The following is a 17,212-nucleotide window of genomic DNA, read 5'->3' on the forward strand; positions in this document are numbered from 1 at the left end:
TAGGTGTTTATTGTGTGTGTGTGTGTGCACATATATATATATATATATATATATATATATATATATATATTCCGTACAACGTGGGGCGTTTGCTGATCTACATGGTGTGTATGAGAAGCGTAGCTTTCAGTGAATCACAGCTCATATTCCGGGGCCACTGTTTAACGACTCGATTGAAAGGCAGACTACTGTTCGGCTGGTAATTTAGGTGAAGTAGACAAGCAGGGCTCAATAATCCAGCATACGTGTCAGCTTTGGTGGGAAACATCACAAGACACACTTCACCGGAAAATTGAGATTCGTGCAGTGCTGATTACGCCAGAGAGGAAAGGTGATTGCATGTCTGGTGGGCTTTAAGAAGTCAGCGACAAAAAATAAAAACGAATAAACTGCAGTGGCAATATGTCTAAAACCACAAACCTGCAACGCCGAAGCACCAGCATACAAAAAACTCAAACCGGCCTCTGCAGAGTCGATACCACCGGTTGCGAGGATCGGGAATCCCGGTATGGCACGTGCTATCGCACTGACATCACGTAACGCGATTGGTCGAATTGCATTTCCTGATAGTCCACCATACGTGGTTCTTTCCTGATTTCCCACTTTAGGCCACGCTTTTCCATCACCCCGGATCTCCACCAATCCTGATACAGTGTTTGTTGCTGTGACTCCATCGGCCCCACCTTCATGAGCTGCTTTAGCAATCTCGACTATTTCTGTGACGTTAGGTGTCAACTTGGCAAACACAGGAACCCTCCCTGCACGTTGCTTCACCCAAGCGCAAATATCCCGAACCATTTTCACATCTTGCCCGCAGGCTAAACCCATTCCTCGCTCACCCATTCCATGTGGACAAGAGAGATTAAGCTCGAGTGCATCCGGTCCAGCCGCCAAGGTGAAATCGGCTAGCTCTTCCCAGTCTTCTTTCGAATAACCGCACATGATGCTGGCAATGATGACACGATCAGGGAAATCGTGCTTCAATTCCTGTATCGATGTACACCAGTAAGCCTTGGTCTTCTCACTGATCAGCTCAATGTTGAGAAATGCAGCTTGTTCTGGTCCGTACAGATGTCCCGACACTTGACTTCGAACAATGCGCGGTGAGACGTTGGTGATCAGATCCTTGTTCAGGCCAAAAGTCTTGGTGACTGCGAAGCCCCATCCTGCCTCGAAGGCTCTCCGAATCATAGCACTGGATGTTGTCGGCGGGGCTGAAGCCAAACCAAATGGATTAGGAAATCTAATTCCACACACTTCAACTGAAATGTCGACTAAATCTATCGGGGTGGTAAACAGTGGTAGTTGCGGCTCATTTCTGTTTGGAACTATGATAGATGCATCGTTTTCTGAGAATCTCTCCTGGATGCTGACGTGCATATTCCAAGCGGCTAGCTTTCCGTCATTCACCGCTTCAACAGAAGTGTGGGAATGACCGGTAAGGTCACCACCGCACCAGACGTCGGGTGCACTGGTGCGCATCGAAGTAAAATCCACTTTCGGGAGATTATTGTTTCCCAGTTCTATTGGCCCAAGTGCCTGAAGTATTGACTCATCGGAAAGTTCTGCTCCAAAAGCCGAAATGACGATGTCGGCTCGGATGCGTACAGTGCAATCAACATTTCGGTCCCATGCTCCATCATCCAGTTGTTCTGTTGGATTAAACTCCATGGCAACTATACGCTCCCCTCCACTACCATCGGGTGCGCAAACAACGCGTAAAGGCTCCAAAAACGGACGGAACTCACACTTTTCCTCCCAGGCCATCTGCATCTCCTCCGGAACAGGAGTGATTGTTGTAAATCCCTTGCGAAACACTATGTGCACGCGAGCAGCCCCACAACGCAGTGCTGAAGTTGCACAGTCAAAGGCTGTATCTCCCGCTCCTAAAACGAGCACATGCTTTCCTCGAAGATCCGGTAATTTTGGACGCGTACTGAGTGAACAGCCGCACATTCCTGGCTTACTTGCAGCTGATACACGAGGAAGAAAATGTTTTGAAGTATAGTATCCTTGTTCACTGGTCAACCCTGTAAATACAGGGATCTGTTTCGCACACGGAAGACCGAATCCCAAGAAAATGGCACCATATCCCAAGTTTCGTAGACTTTGAATGGATATTTTCCTTGAACCTGTTTCGGTTCTCTCATTTTGGCCAAACTGATGGTTGTTGTACATCTTCACTCCCAAATCCTGCATCCATCGGAGTTCCCTACTCACTACAGGCATTGGAAGACGGAATTGTGGAATCTCTGAAGCACTCAAACCACCGGCATAGTTCTCCTTTTCATATATGTGAACGTGTCGGTGACCAAGTCGGGCCAGGAATGAAGCACACGATATACTTGCTGGTCCACATCCAACCAAAGCTATCGGAGTGTCATACGCCTTGAGGGATTTCGTAGCCCGTTGAACTTCTGGGTCTAGGATCTGGGTACAAGAGAAATGTAGATAAGTAAGTGATTGAGTGCGCAGCTATCAATCTACGGAATATTAAAATATGGGAAAAGACAATATGTCAGCGTTGATTTCTTTACCAATGGTCATGAAGACTATAATCGGCTTCAAGCGAAGATCTCTCCAAAAATAGAGTAATGTGTTGTCTTAACTACTTATCTTTTATCAAATGTTGCTTACTCAAATTCAGGTTAAATTCTTCAAAAAATTCAGATGAAGTACACCCCGATCAGTGGACTGTATTCTTATGTCGTATGTCGCGCCTCATGGAACAAACACACAAACATACAAAAAATACTACTTTTGGAGATCTGCGTAGTGTTGCAATAGTGTTCCAAATAGTTTAGATGCAACCAAACTTTTGCTTTCATGTTTATGCATGAGAAAGTTCGACCACAAGAGTGAATACGCTCATGTTAAGACTCAAGCTTAGTTTGTATTTTGAAAAGTATTTATCGATCTGGTTCAGAACATAAAAATTTTAGCGGTCGTTTAGTGCCACTAATTTGATTGAGAATTATACAACTGGTGGACTTTTCAATTGCGTGGGGTCTATTAAACCCAAGCCCTGAAAAAATACCAGGAATCCTCAACATATCGGAAGCAGGTTCTGGAAAGTTAAGTAAGGCAACAAAACCACCCTCTTGTTTGACAGACGATAAGGACCGTTTAATCATTTCATCCAACCAACCAGGTACAAAGAAGATTCCTGGCCTTGAAAACAAAATATTTAAAAAAGTGAATAAGTCTGGTGCATCGTCGATTGTACTCCAGGATTGGCGAACGGATTATTCACTCTTTGATCTATTTTTGACCTCTTTAACGATCAGTTAGGATCGATGCCAGTGCACAAAAAGTGTAACTCATGAAATTGTCCATCAGTATTGATTATCATTATGTTACACACGAAATCACGTCGTCCCTACTATGCACTAACACTTCGGCATATTTTCGGTTCTTAGTTGTTGACCTGAACCACTCTAATCATGATGTACTAACCCAGACTTCCTTCCTTGTGCACCGTAGGGTCACGCGCTTCGTGTACATTTCTACGAGTACTAACATACTGGTAGCTCCGAAGTCTACTAAAGTATTCGAACCGCCTGTTTAGCCTCACATTCGCTTTTTAGCGACTATCAGTGTACCAATAACAACATAGGACTCAATCTCACAGAAAAACTATTTGAGTCCAATTTTATTGATCTTTCTAAATGTGAATAACTGTCAGTGCTTTTCGGGTTTCACGACTGATCAACACACCGTAGAAAGATCGAAACACAATCCACCGAAGTACCAAAAAAGCATACTTTTAGATCGCCTTGATTAGGCGGGCCAAACACCTGTCTTTTCTTTTGAGCAGCAGGATTAGAGGTTGTTGAAACAGTAGCTCCCAGCGGAGGCAAACGTACCAGTAAATAGGTTGTGCACCCGCTTTACGAGGAGATATGTGAGGTCTCAAAAACTCACCACTGTCCCATATCAGAACACTTGTACCAACTGCATCTTTGAATTCAACAAGCTAAAGCTTCAGAGTGATGCTGAACTCTATGCCTCTTTGTAATCGCCCAATAAAAATGTGTTCCTGGAATCTCCGAATGGGACAACTGTCAAATTAATGAATACCACACCATAACTTATGAGTAAATCATGTTCCAAACAAGTGAACGCCTACTAGGACGTTAAGCCGGAAGCCACGGGCTGCATGCGAGAATGAGTCCTACCAACTACCAGCGTGCGCGATACGAAGTTACGCAAATCTTCTCCTTATTGTCAGAAAACGTTATACATTGTCAGCAACTACAGTAAGTGGAAGTTTATACCCAGACAATGAAACTGGCATGCTCTTTTTCATCTCAGTTTCTTGATCGTCGATCGTTTAAAGTGTGAGCAAAAACTAATAAAAATTACATAGAACATGGAACCATTGTGAGGACCGTGTAACGACCATTGAAGTTAGCAAATGGAAATCTTGCTCTCGATTTTCAATTGAGGTTTCGTCCTCCAAGTGAAGTCAGCCTATGCTGAAAAACCGAGAAGCACTGTACAGCTATTTCATCCTTATTGGGAACCATCAGCTGCGCTTAACTCACAAAGCTCAGCAGAACACCGCTCGTGTTCAGAAAAAAGTGTACAAACTACTAGCCGGGAGGTCGCGGGTTCTAGACTCCCCGAGGTTTCTTGAAATACGCAACGCTGACGATTCCCACTGATGCCGAAACACCTGAACAATGCTTATCGGTATTTCAGTATAGAATGCCTTCACTTGTGGGGCGGGATCTTAATTGAAAATGGAAATTTACCCTGTAAGCATGGCAGAATGGAATCTAACTTCAGCTGACCAAGGTCATTTTCTGATCAGGTAAAGGGAAATGAAATCGATTAAATAATATCTGGGTACTGTCGGTGCGACTCACTTTCCAGGATGGGATCCGCGTGATTCCCACCGTGCCTGGTTGCATGTCTGGGAATGTAGGGACCTGTGATTGAGTGTGGCAGACTTTTACTGAGTCTTTCCTTAATTCAATTTTATTATTTTCCTTACACTGAAACTTTCAAATGCAAACATTCCCGTTGTGCACTGATGTGCTGTTATTGATGACGGCCATAATCAGCCGGCCGAAAGCAGGACTGGTGTCTCTCAAAACTTCCGACATGAGGAATGCGTTTCCCCTGAGCATGTTGGTCAAAGACTAGCAATTTCTAGGATGATTGAGCTCAGCCGAAATAAGATAAGAATGCCCTAAGCGTACTGTCAGTCAATGAACAATCATATACATCACCAGATACACAAGTCACATCGGTTCACTTCAGTTGCCGATAAATGTTTCCAAACTCTCTTGTGACTTTTTGACTCGCCATCATGGATAGTAATGATCTCAATGCTCTGTTGCCGTGTTACAACAGGTACGAACTCAGGATCACTCAACCACGACAAAACCGGTTACCGGTACTTGCCGTAGCTGGGTACTTCCGTGGAATATTTAAACACTTGGATTGTTAGTAATCGTGAGAGCATGTTTGAGAAAATCATTCACGATTGAAGGCATACTGTAAGTCCCCACATACCAGGCCAACCGAGATTCATCTCTGTCGTGACAATTTATAATCACTAAAGACATAGAGTTGGTCTAACAGGACGAGAATACCTAAGTGAAAGTCACGGTAACACACAATGGCGCAAGCGTTTTAGAAAGATTTAAGTAACAGCGCGCTGCGTGAACACTCATCATAAACCAATTCCAATCTACGGGGTTGATTTGCATTTGAGTTACTGGACGGTTGTGGAGTCAAGATAAGAGGGTTAGGCAGAACAAACTTCCACCAAAGCTATATTTTGCCAGTCGGAATTCCCCGGTTGTCTTGGCTGTCATGACATGTTCAACGAACTTCGTGTCCTGCTTTTTAGAAGGAACTACAGAAGTTCATACCAGTGGACCTCATACTATTGGCGGACATTACTCGCAATAGCATAGGAAGCCTGTGCTCAGCGTTTGCTCGTATAAAGACAGCTAACTTTCTCCCGATTTCCACCCGAATAGTTAGTAAAGCATTGTTTGTGCCACGTTCGTGACACGGCCAAACTTCTTGTCAGCTGAGATCGAGCCAATGGGGAACCGAATGTCCTCATTTAGGTAGTCGGTGCAAATGCACACATGATTCCCTTCGTACGCATGAGTCCCACTCCTCCTGAGGATTGTACAGGTATATGACCGATCAGTAGAGTATGAGCAAGCAGGTGACTCGACGGGGTGGTAAATCGCACGTGCATACCCAGGTGAACACACCTGTTAGAGGTCAATGGATTAGTGTGAGCGCGTTAGAGACTATTCGAATAACCTCACGAGTTCAAACTTAAGCAGGTCGCCGTAATGCTGAACACAATTTGGAGCTCAGATGTGAGCACTATATGCCCAAAAAACAGAACTAGTGGACTGGCCTGGGAAAAGTCCAGTCATCTTTTGTGACACGGTTTCGACAGACTAGAATTTACTAAAACAGGAGCCACAAAAGTAGTAAAAATCAACAATGATCATCTCTTATCGATGGATCTGCTTTCCTCACTCCGCCTAGGCTGTCATTGCACTGGGACTTCCTAAGGTCGCAGTCAGTGACTTGTGTTTTATTGCCATTGTGGACTCTCTGCGTACTTATGACACTTTTATGAGTGGTACATGGCGCTGAATGTACATTTTTGCCATTTAATCTCACACCAAACGCAGTATGACAGACACTTTGCGCCTGATGTGCGAGTCTTGACTGTGCTAGCGCCTACCGCGCCTTGAAGAGCATTCCACATTGCCTGTCCTTTCTTCGGTTGTTGGTCTTTAGACGCGTGTTTCCATATCAAAATTTTTACATACTTTGGAATTCATCTCATCTGAATGGAACTGTTGTTGGCGTGATTTCGAATGAGACGTTCCTTTCTTTTTTCCCATATTCTCCTGTTACACTTTCGCATTCATCGTTTACATTCACTTTTTATGTTTGTGACCACGCTCTTCAAAAATAAATGATAGCAATTAGCACAACTTAATAAATAAAACTAACCGATTCATGTATAAATGATTTTCAAACAATCCACGGAGCACGAGGGTCTCGAAAGTTGCAACTCGCATGTTTGATCCTATTTGCTCTGTGTGAGAAAGGAAATTTCCACTAACTGTGGGACAGCTCGTTGACTTGGCAACACAGTAGTTGTGGTCAGTGTCTTGTAATTTAGGAGTAAAAAAACTACTCTCATTTTCCGCTTCCATTCAGAGCGAGAGCAGTGGAAATAGAGTCCAGGTTGATGGGCAGTGGAATGACTGCTTAGTTGATGAGGTTTTGTTGTACTCTGCCGTCGCTAGCCCGGCTGCAAGTAGCTAGTCTAACAGCTAAACCGTGATTCTCTGCTGTGGTGGTAATACAACCGACACTAAGCTAGCTCCACCGATTTGCTTTGTATGTAGCTGGGGTGTGCGTAAACGCAAGGGATATCGAGATCACTGAAGTCTTAGAGATGGCAAAAAGAGGTCAGCAGAAGCAAACCGCATGAGCAAAGGTCATGCAAAATTAAGACAGCAGAAAATTGACTTCACCTATGTCAATAAACTAGGTGGAGCGACCCAGCTGGTCTTAGGAGGGGTAATTCCAAATGAAGACAATGAAAGTCAGTTCAGTTAGGCGTACCTATCAGCACTTACAGCCTCTTGATTTACACCCAGAAGATAGGGGTGCCCCATACAACGAAGACGTCAGAATTTCTGGGAAAGCCGTCGCGTGCCATCTCTGTTCATCGTGGTGCCTTCTTTGAACATGTATCTCTAAAGAACTCAGGATTTTGTAGCCTTTAATGGACTGGCTCAGGTGCATGTTGAAAGTGACTCGGAATTCTGCAGACGAGTCACTCGGAATTCCAGCGGACAGCCGTGACAGTTTTCAAAGAACGAAATAGGTTCACTAAGAGATCCATATCAATTGAGGGGATTATGAGTAAGAAAGCTATACAATGATAGGCATTACAACACCTCGAGCATCCAAATGATGCTTTTGACTTCGGAAGAAAGGTTATGGTCTCAACGCGCATGATGTTTATGCTACGGATGTTGACATTGGGATTTTTGTTCACAAATTTGGGGAGTTAAAAGGCATCTCAAAAACAAATGTAGATAAATTTCGCAAAACTGTCTCGATGCTATTGGCTTACCCTAAGATGAAGGATGTGTTAGGCATGTGTGGTACCGCGCCGTACTACTGAAGTCTACTTCGTAGGATTTTTAGAAAAGACAATGAGGCAGCCACAAGAACTGCATGCCTAAAGATAAGTAACTCATTCACTCTATGGAGGTATGGAGGGTGGAATTGATATCCGTCGTGATAAACAAGGACAATTTTTTATGTATTTCAATGGCGCTAGTAACAGGCAAAGAGTAAAAAGCTGACCGAGTGACAAATTCTGAGTCTTTGGATGGTTATCTAGACAAACAGGAAATTTCTATTCGTCGACAATAGTCCTTTGCTTTGGGTTCAGGTGAGAACTTCAATGTTAGGCGGGAAAAATTACCCAGAAACCCTATGTCTTTATTCGTCCGATCCACCAGGGCTTAATCTGTGCCGTCAGTTGCGTGCGTCGACAAATACTTAGCGACTCAAACACATGGGAAACACGGTTCTTGGTGTTTTGTTACGCCGTACAACTGTGCAGGAAGGAATACGCGTAGGTGTACAAGCCTGGAATTCGGTTCATCCCGATTAGCTAATGAGTACGTTCGAACCACTGGGATTTAGGTCGCCGAAAGCAAATGAGGGAAGTGATCTGTGAAATCATCAGGACATAGAAGAACGCCCAGACAGCCTGTAAAGTGACAACAATTCACCTCTTCAGTAGTTACTGACGGTGATGCAAGTAGAGCAGAGAGCACTTGAACTTAACACGTTCTGTTTTCCGGATCTACGCTGGCTGATCGAAGCGAAACATCTGTGGAATTTTGTCATACAACTGATTGTGCAGATCAAATGTTGTATCGTGTTATGGGAAGAACGTTGGTGTTGCATTGAGACTTAAAGCAATGGAAGACTTGCACTGCGACCACTAACCGCTACGCACCACTACGCTCCCCAATAACGCGCTGATGATGTCACCTCGATTGGTGATGAAAAGTTTACCGTCAAATTGCCCAGCTCAGTGAACGAGCCAACGACCAGACCTGCATCTGTTTCATAATTGGCCTGCCTCGCCACTGATTTGAACTCTAAGCAGGATAGTTACTACCACATGCTATTTTGCGCAAAGTTCATGTGTGCAACAACCAGTTTGAATACTGGTAGTAAGTACGAGAGGGCAGTTCTAAGACCAACAACATGCCCAAACGAAAAGCCATAACTGCCAAGCTAGGGAAAACTAGAAGCTTGGTGCGCAAAGTGCATGCACACATACACGACAAATCAAATCAGGGTCTGACTCATGTGAACAGTTGAGGCGACATACTCCTTCTAGCGATTTGAACTGTGATAACTACAGAATATCACTTCCAGCCCCGTCAGAGGCGGCGGAGCAGTACACTTTATACAGATGAAGATACTGCATAGTAAGTGCCTTCTCTGTTCAACTTTTCACTTCCAACTCCAGAGAGTTTGCTCCATTCATGTTAGGATAGGCGGTATTTAATTTATCAATCAAAACGCTATCTGTTTCTGTGCGAAATCTAGCTGCTTTTCACCTATTAAGAGTGACAACAAAAATACAGCTGTTATTCGCAATACACTTCACGCTCCCATGAGGTTCTAAAATCACGCGAAATTTAAAAGTTTAGAGTTTGTAAAATCAGCCTTTAGTTACACGGTAGTTATCTGCGGGTCTGCATACAACACTAGTTATTGGAGGAGGTCCGCTGAAAAATTTGGCAAGTATAATGAACTGCGACGTGGTGAGGCAAGAGTTCTACACACTTGTAGATTGGGCCAGGAGAATTTTGGCTAAATACCAACGTATGTGACTTTTTAAGGTATGATATGTTACAGACTGGAGTTTGAGAAGCTCACTACCTCGACCAGATGTGATAGTCACCGTCCCACTTCCTGTGGCCAAATATGAAGCAGGTGGCCAGTTGATGAGGGATCATGTTGGAACTCGTTTGCGTACAATGAAACTGTTGATTGTAACTGTTGGGCAAGTAATCGCAGTTAGGCTAGACAACGAAACTAAATCGCTGAAAAGCTTTCTCTGAACTACTACCCATCTGGTCTATCAAAGGGTGATGAAAAGGACCTCTAGTTATGACTAAATAGGCATCCAGTTTCAAAACAAACGCGATGCCTCATTGTTCCGACTGTTGAAAACGATTTTACTGTTTGGTGCAGTGCCCTATACGTGGTTGGCATTGGCTCTGATGTGACGATGCGGAGTTATAGGAGGGTGATACAATGAAAGTGGACAAGAGAAATGGTGATCAGGATTGTCGAAGTTATGTTTACCACCAGATTCATTTGTCAAGTTATGATGCGCACACCGGATGGCCGTCTTTCACTACAAAAAACACCACTGTTTACGAACAGATTCGATTTCTAATATGGGTTCTCTGATCATGTGGGTTCAACTTTGCGCTGGTGTGAGCGTTTTTGTTCCCAATGGATCTGTGCTGTTACCGAAGTAGAAAAAGTTGAAAGTAAATATGCATACCGGATGATTGAGCATATCAAGCTTGTTTATGCTGATAACTGATATTGTTATAACTGAAGTAAAAACCAGCCGACAAAGACTAGCAAGCACCTAGTGCATCACAAAGCCCATGCTTAGCCATGACAGTTCACAATGACCTGTTAGCACTGTCGATCACAGAAACGAAAACGCACACACCATCCTGAACTGCAGACGGAGGCGAGTTTCGCAAATTCTTCCTTGGTGCAGAACACTGTCCAGCACAGTCAACAAACTTCTGTCTAAGTACCAAAGCATAACTTTTGGAGAATAAAGGGATTTGGCCTTTACCAGAGTACAGTTGTTCTTTGGATGGGTTGCTAAAAGTCGTACCTTACAGAGGTACGCTATGGCGCACTTGTAGCCTGAGAATGGGTTTTTAATGTTCCTGTTTCACTGTCTATATGGTGAACCCAAACGAGGCCATTGAGTAGCGAATTTGAGACAAAGTGATGACGAGCTAAAAAGTTTGAGAACCACTTATGTAGCTCTCCCTACGTGTTTTGTACGCTGCAATATACTGTTCCAGCAAGAAAAGTACCGATGGGATCGTTGGTTTTCATCCTCCAGAACAATGGGTGCCGTTGTCACCAGTTGCTTGAAATCATAAATGGAAGCTGCACAAGTGCGGTGAGGTGGTGCTGGGTAACATTCTGCAACACCGTGCGACGGAGTATCCGGTGGGCCTATTCACGAACAAAATCAAGAGCTGGTTAGCTACGGTCTCAATTGTACCCACCGAGGATCTTATGTCACGGCTCACTCACCAGTTTTCTTATCTTTGCTGCCTAAGTTTGGGAAGCCTGACAGTGTATACGTCACCGTACTATTTACGTGTTTCATGGCAGTTTCGCGCAAGAAAGCTGTTGCAGCTGGACAATGGTCGTCACCCTCTGGAAGCAGCACCCCCAGGAGAGACCAAGTCTAGAATAAGACCATTTTTCTTATGTCCATTAAATTCAACTGACAGAAAAAAGGCCTCTACAAGAAAGGAACTTCCGGTGAGACAGAATAAGTTCTGTTTGATCCCTTCTGGTCATCTCACAAAGTAAGAACCAATATTGGCGAATATACACTCATTTGCAAACTAATTTGGTTTTTTCGAGAGACACCTGGAACCCAACTGAACCTCCCATTTTTGAGGTTTCCAGGCAACTGAATGTGCTGCACCAGGCCGCCTCATGCTTTAGTCGCTACGATATTTGAGATATCGCGATACATGTATACTTGTAATGCACTAATCATAAGGTTGCTGAAAATTCGCCTAGAAACATCACAAACGAGAGATTTAGCTGGGTTCCAGGTGAGCGACTCGAAAAACCAAATTAGTTTGCAAATAAGTGTATATTCGCTAATTTCGTGCAATCTGGTTTCAAGTAGAACATAAGGTTGACGGAAACTCGGGGACTGCGCCTACCTGATAAGCCCCAAGAAGGGCAAAACCGGCCGTGGGCTGTCAGCAAATTTTACGAACCAATATGTTTCATCTTTTGTAGCTCACCTATGAGAGTAAATCGCAAGAAAGCACAGGCGTGCGCTTAAAGATTCTACAAACCGAACCATGTGTGGGAAGTAGAAAAACGGCTGAAGTTATGCTATGCCTTGCTGACTGATGTGGTTTTAGGGTATGTAAGACCGTACCACTCGAAAGTAGAATTCTACAAGAACACTGCGCTTGTCTAGTGGTCATAGCCACTGGAACAATTTCAAGTCTGTTACAATGCGACAAAAGGTAAATGTTTACTAATAGGGTGGGGCTGGGTGTTGCTAGAAAATTGAATCGGCTACATCAGAAACGTTGACCATAACGCCGGCGACTGCATAGCGGGAGTGAATGGTGGTGCTGGACGGCCGCGCTGGTGTAATACACATGACCTGCTCTGTCGCCGTTCTTATAGATTCACAGACCTTTGGATGTAAATGTTCTGCAAAAATCGCCAGGAATGGGAGTCCCTATTATTTGTAACGTCCCAGAACGTAATCGCATCGCATTGAAGAATCCACAGCAAGGGTTGAACTTCTTTTCCTCAAAGCTGTTTACACTGCCAAAAGCTTTCTAGTATTCTGGCATATTTACAAGGCAGTTCTCTCTCCTCACCCTAAAGTAAAGATAGCTTTCTACAGCAAAAACCTGTATAAAAAATCCAACCTCAATTAGGTTTTCGCTCACACATTTACGCCCATTGCGATTTTTTCCAAGTGTGGTCCACTGCCAGAAGTGGAACATTGAAGGACAGATATAATCCAGATATCCGCTCGAGGCATCCAGCCACGAAGTTCAATTTGAAGGAAATGATAGACTAATAAATTATGGGGAAATATTAAAAAAATAAAATGTAAACGAGATGGCTCATTAGTTAGAGCGCAAATTTACTGACCGTGAGGTCCGTGTTCTGAACACAAACTCTGTATCTCGACTTCCCCTATCTAGGCTTGGGCAACCTGGCAGCCTGGCAACCTCCTTGTGAACAATAAGTATTTCAGTTCAGCTGTAGTTCTGTTAGGGGGAAAAACAGTAGCGACTGCGCAACAATTTCACTGTGAGATTAAATAGGTAGGTTTAAATCGCGGCTACCGCCCATCAACCGTTTGTCTGAACTTTGTTTTCAATCTTCTTTATTGTACCAGCACCTTAGCAGCCCCAAACTTACTTCTCCCAAAGTGTCCAGAGCAAAACAAATAACCTATAACACTAAATAAAGAAGAATGAAAAACTGGACACATCAAATGTGGAGGCCGTATTAAATGTCCTAACTTAGGTCTCATGAAGTGTGTTTAACTTTTTTATAACCATTAACTCAGTGGTTTTCTTTTTCAAGAGCACTGCTTTTTGTGAAACACAAAGCTTATCACTTCGTTTGCTAGACGTTACATTCTGTCGTTTACTGATTTTGCTTTGTTTGCACTGACTTGAGTGGTAATAACTGTGCGTTTTCTTTGTTGTGAAGCGCATGACGAGAACACAGGATATACCACTGTGCTCAGCAAACGTTTGAGCAAGTATATATTGGCCTTGGTTATATCGAATCAGCCAACAAACACCTGGTTTTTTAGGTCACACCAAAATCCCCGAAACGTATTGCTGTCTTTTCACAAAATATATTCCAGCAAATTTCAAAAAGTTCCTCATTGAAACACTCTATCATATGAAGTTTATTCATTCACTTTCGAGGTCAAAGCAAAAAATATGCTCAACTGTAGAGTTTGTAACGCAAACTGACTCAACAAGTTTGCGTACAGAAGGAGCTTGAAGATCGGCAAACTGCAAAGCAAAGTCACACAAGTCGGGTACCGCCTAGGATCACGAGATTGTAAGGTCGTGTGGAGCTCGATCACAATCGTTAGGGTTAGTTCTTTAGAGACCAGAATATCTTGATATCTCAAGTGGTTAGAGCGCTAATTTACTGACCGGAAGGTCCTAGGTTCAAACCCGACCTCTGTCTTTCGGGTTTCCCTGTCTAGGCCTGGGCAGCCCTATACTATCCCAGCGCTCATGCTTCCTTCTAGTGGCATAGCAGTTAGGCATCGGAAAAGTGCTATAGCTGAATGATTTCTATCAATTACTAGCACCCTGCGCTCAAGCTTATTACACAGTCAACTCCCTTACGTGACAGAATAAACAAAAATTAAAGGACTTAACGGAAACTAGCGCGTTTTTTAGATTGCACACAGTAGTTCATACTGGATTGATGACGTGAGCGTGCCTATTGATGGAACCAACATCACTTCTCTCAGTGTTTTTTAATTTTCTCTTTGCCGAGAAATAAGTTAGCTAAGCTTATTTTGGTCTCAACTTCATCGGAAAGGTGCTATAGCTGAATGATTTCTATCAATTACTAGCACCCTGCGCTCAAGCTTATTACACAGTCAACTCCCTTACGTGACAGAATAAACAAAAATTAAAGGACTTAACGGAAACTAGCGCGTTTTTTAGATTGCACACAGTAGTTCATACTGGATTGATGACGTGAGCGTGCCTATTGATGGAACCAACATCACTTCTCTCAGTGTTTTTTAATTTTCTCTTTGCCGAGAAATAAGTTAGCTAAGCTTATTTTGGTCTCAACTTCAAGTGAATCGTTTAGATGAAGGTGTTCTAGACCATTGATGAACAGTTCTGTGGACGTTATATTAAGAATGGTTGACTTGCTTCATTGCACCCAACCTTCGTAGACCTAACAGATTTGTGAAAGTGTAGCTCATATTGTGATGTAGGACTGCTACTTTAAAGACAGTGGTTCCAGATAAATGTTGAGATACAGGAATATCTGTGCTTAGGACAGAGATAGAGGAGATGACAGGCTCGCAAGAAACACGCTTTCGAAGTTTTCACCTCAAAATAGTGAAGGGTCTTCAGTCCTGTGAATACATGCTTTATTGACGAACGATTATGAGGTCAACTTTTCGATACTTGTGGAAGTAAGCATCACTTTATCACATCTCAGTGCATAGATAAACCGCAGACGAGCTTACCTCCTCTGTATTGCATGCAAACTTGGTGGGAAAACAATATCTGCGAATACAAATTCAGTTTTCAAAAACTCTGCCACAGTCAAAATGTAAAACCGTTTTCATTGGTGATTCCCTGGTTTTGACTAGATTCCTACTTTTGGGGCATGATCCCATGTGGACATCCAAGCCTTCTGTCTGTCGAGATCGATCAGGTTGTGAACTCCAGGCCAATCATATTTTTATAAAATGACACTGCATAAACTTGAGTTTAAAAGCCGAGAAGGGGTTTTTCCACTAGCTTTATGGAATTTAACCATTATGATGAAGTCTATTCTGTTGGGGTGAGCACTAACAAAGACTAAAGCGGACGTCCGCAGCCGAGCGTACTCCCCTCGACTCCACTTCGTTTATAGAATTTGATAAACTGAAATGAGGCATGTTTTTATTATCCTGGCATTGTATATTACTGATTCCAATATTTAAAACTTACATATTCGGGCAATAGTACGCGTGTAAACTTTGAGTGTTATTCGTTTGCCAAAATACACCTGTGCTCTAGTCGTCCTTCCAGTATCCTTTGGGTCTTCAGACTTCCAGTTCGTGTGACTTATCTATCTTATTTACATCGTTAGGACCGGAAGATATTATGATCTTAAAACGTACCACGCATCATACTCAGAATTAGACAACAAGGCGTATGATTTGGAATACAGACGGAAGGCTTAAAATTTTGTTAACATTCAAGATTAAGTGGGCCATCAGTTAGTACTGGCTCTATTTTGAATCTTACTAAATGCGTTAAACTAACGACAGAATCACATGGATTAATGATCATCTTTATAACTCCTTGGCTTTATCCGGTGCGTGTTCATAAAATGTTTCATGGTAGAATAGGAAAATCAACCTAAAGATTATGAAAACGTTGCGAGGAATAGAAAAGTCCCATTAACAAATTTTAGGCAAGCTGTCGAGACATTGGGCTCTTTTGTATTGGGTAGCAGTTACCTTTAGTGTCACGTTCAATGCAATCTGCCAACCGTTTTGGTGATGTGAAGGTTCCCGTGATTATTCGGAGAAAATATCTTGATCGCTTGTGCATACAGTAAAATATAAATAACAATATCATACCATTTAAATATCTAAAAAAATACTGGCTTGAATTAGCTCAAACCCCACCCATCTTTTTGGTAAAACTGCCTTTGACCGGTCCCCACAAAGCGCGTTGTCGGCATTTCCCACTGTGCTACCAAACATGTGATCCTGAACTATCCTAATCACTCTCACAACAACTATCAAATTTCCTTCACGTATCTGTATATTCAGTTATCCTAAGCAGTCTATTGTTCCCTCTGATCAGATAAGCTGGTCCTTCCTCACACTCCCACAATATGGGCTTTCTGTTAACTCACTATGTTCACTCATCCATTTAGTTTCTAACTGTGGCTGCAGGTGGCCGTCACGTGCCAGGAAATCATACATCTGTACTAGTCTATCCATTGATGTCGTCCGCAGTGTCTTCGTGATAATTTCTGACGAATAGCTTTCCTCCCTTGAATCAAGTGCTCAAATTTAGTGAGAATATATCAGTTGCCAATCCAACGAAAAACCATTGGAACAACTTTGGCAGTCTTGGCAGAGGAACTCGACCCTCGGATAAACTAGAATGCTTCTAGTCACTACAGAATTGAATGACTTACTTGTGGCACCCCCATTTGACTGAATATTTCAACCGCAAATTGCTGAAGTCCGCCTATATTGATGGCACCTTCTTCAGTGGCAGCTAAATTGCATCCACCCGCGCACAAGTCACTCGTTGGGCAGACCATACCGCATGTCAGTCCGAGTGGATTGTCCGACAGAATAGTTTTAGCAGCGCCGTAGTAATTCTTTTTCCCGATGCTAGTGATAAACGACTTTATGTTCAAAGTGGTAGGGCAGCTGTGTTGGCATGGAGCATCTGCACACTTCAAGCATCGAGCAGCCTCACGCAATGCTCCACGTTCGGAGAGTGTCGTTGGCTTGATGTCAGAAAAATCGGCGATAAGTGGACGACATGTGGCGCAATTTTTGTCTGTCGTTCCAGTGTTTTTTCTCCTTGTTTAGGGTAGAATGGCAGCAAATTGAACA

General features: G+C 43.2%; 2 protein-coding genes across 2 annotated transcripts in view; one reads left to right on the forward strand and one right to left on the reverse strand.

Annotated features, from left to right (window-relative positions):
* The window catches only part of T265_12739 (hypothetical protein), a gene marked incomplete at both ends in the record, with an annotated part of 26,009 nt that extends 8,831 nt beyond the window's left edge, over window positions 1-17,178 (reverse strand). The window contains 2 exons of the mRNA XM_009165179.1: window positions 421-2,430; window positions 16,783-17,178. Of these exons, the coding sequence (XP_009163443.1) occupies window positions 421-2,430; window positions 16,783-17,178 (2,406 nt within the window). The remainder of the gene's footprint in view (window positions 1-420; window positions 2,431-16,782) is intronic.
* T265_01189 (hypothetical protein) overlaps window positions 4,168-17,212 on the forward strand; it is a gene marked incomplete at both ends in the record, with an annotated part of 29,850 nt that continues 16,805 nt past the window's right edge. Inside the window, one exon of the mRNA XM_009165150.1 lies at window positions 4,168-4,259. Coding sequence (XP_009163414.1) covers window positions 4,168-4,259 — 92 coding nt within the window. The remainder of the gene's footprint in view (window positions 4,260-17,212) is intronic.

The sequence above is a fragment of the Opisthorchis viverrini genome (assembly GCF_000715545.1).
Source record: "Opisthorchis viverrini unplaced genomic scaffold opera_v5_12, whole genome shotgun sequence".
Classification (NCBI taxonomy): Eukaryota; Metazoa; Platyhelminthes; class Trematoda; order Opisthorchiida; family Opisthorchiidae; genus Opisthorchis; species Opisthorchis viverrini.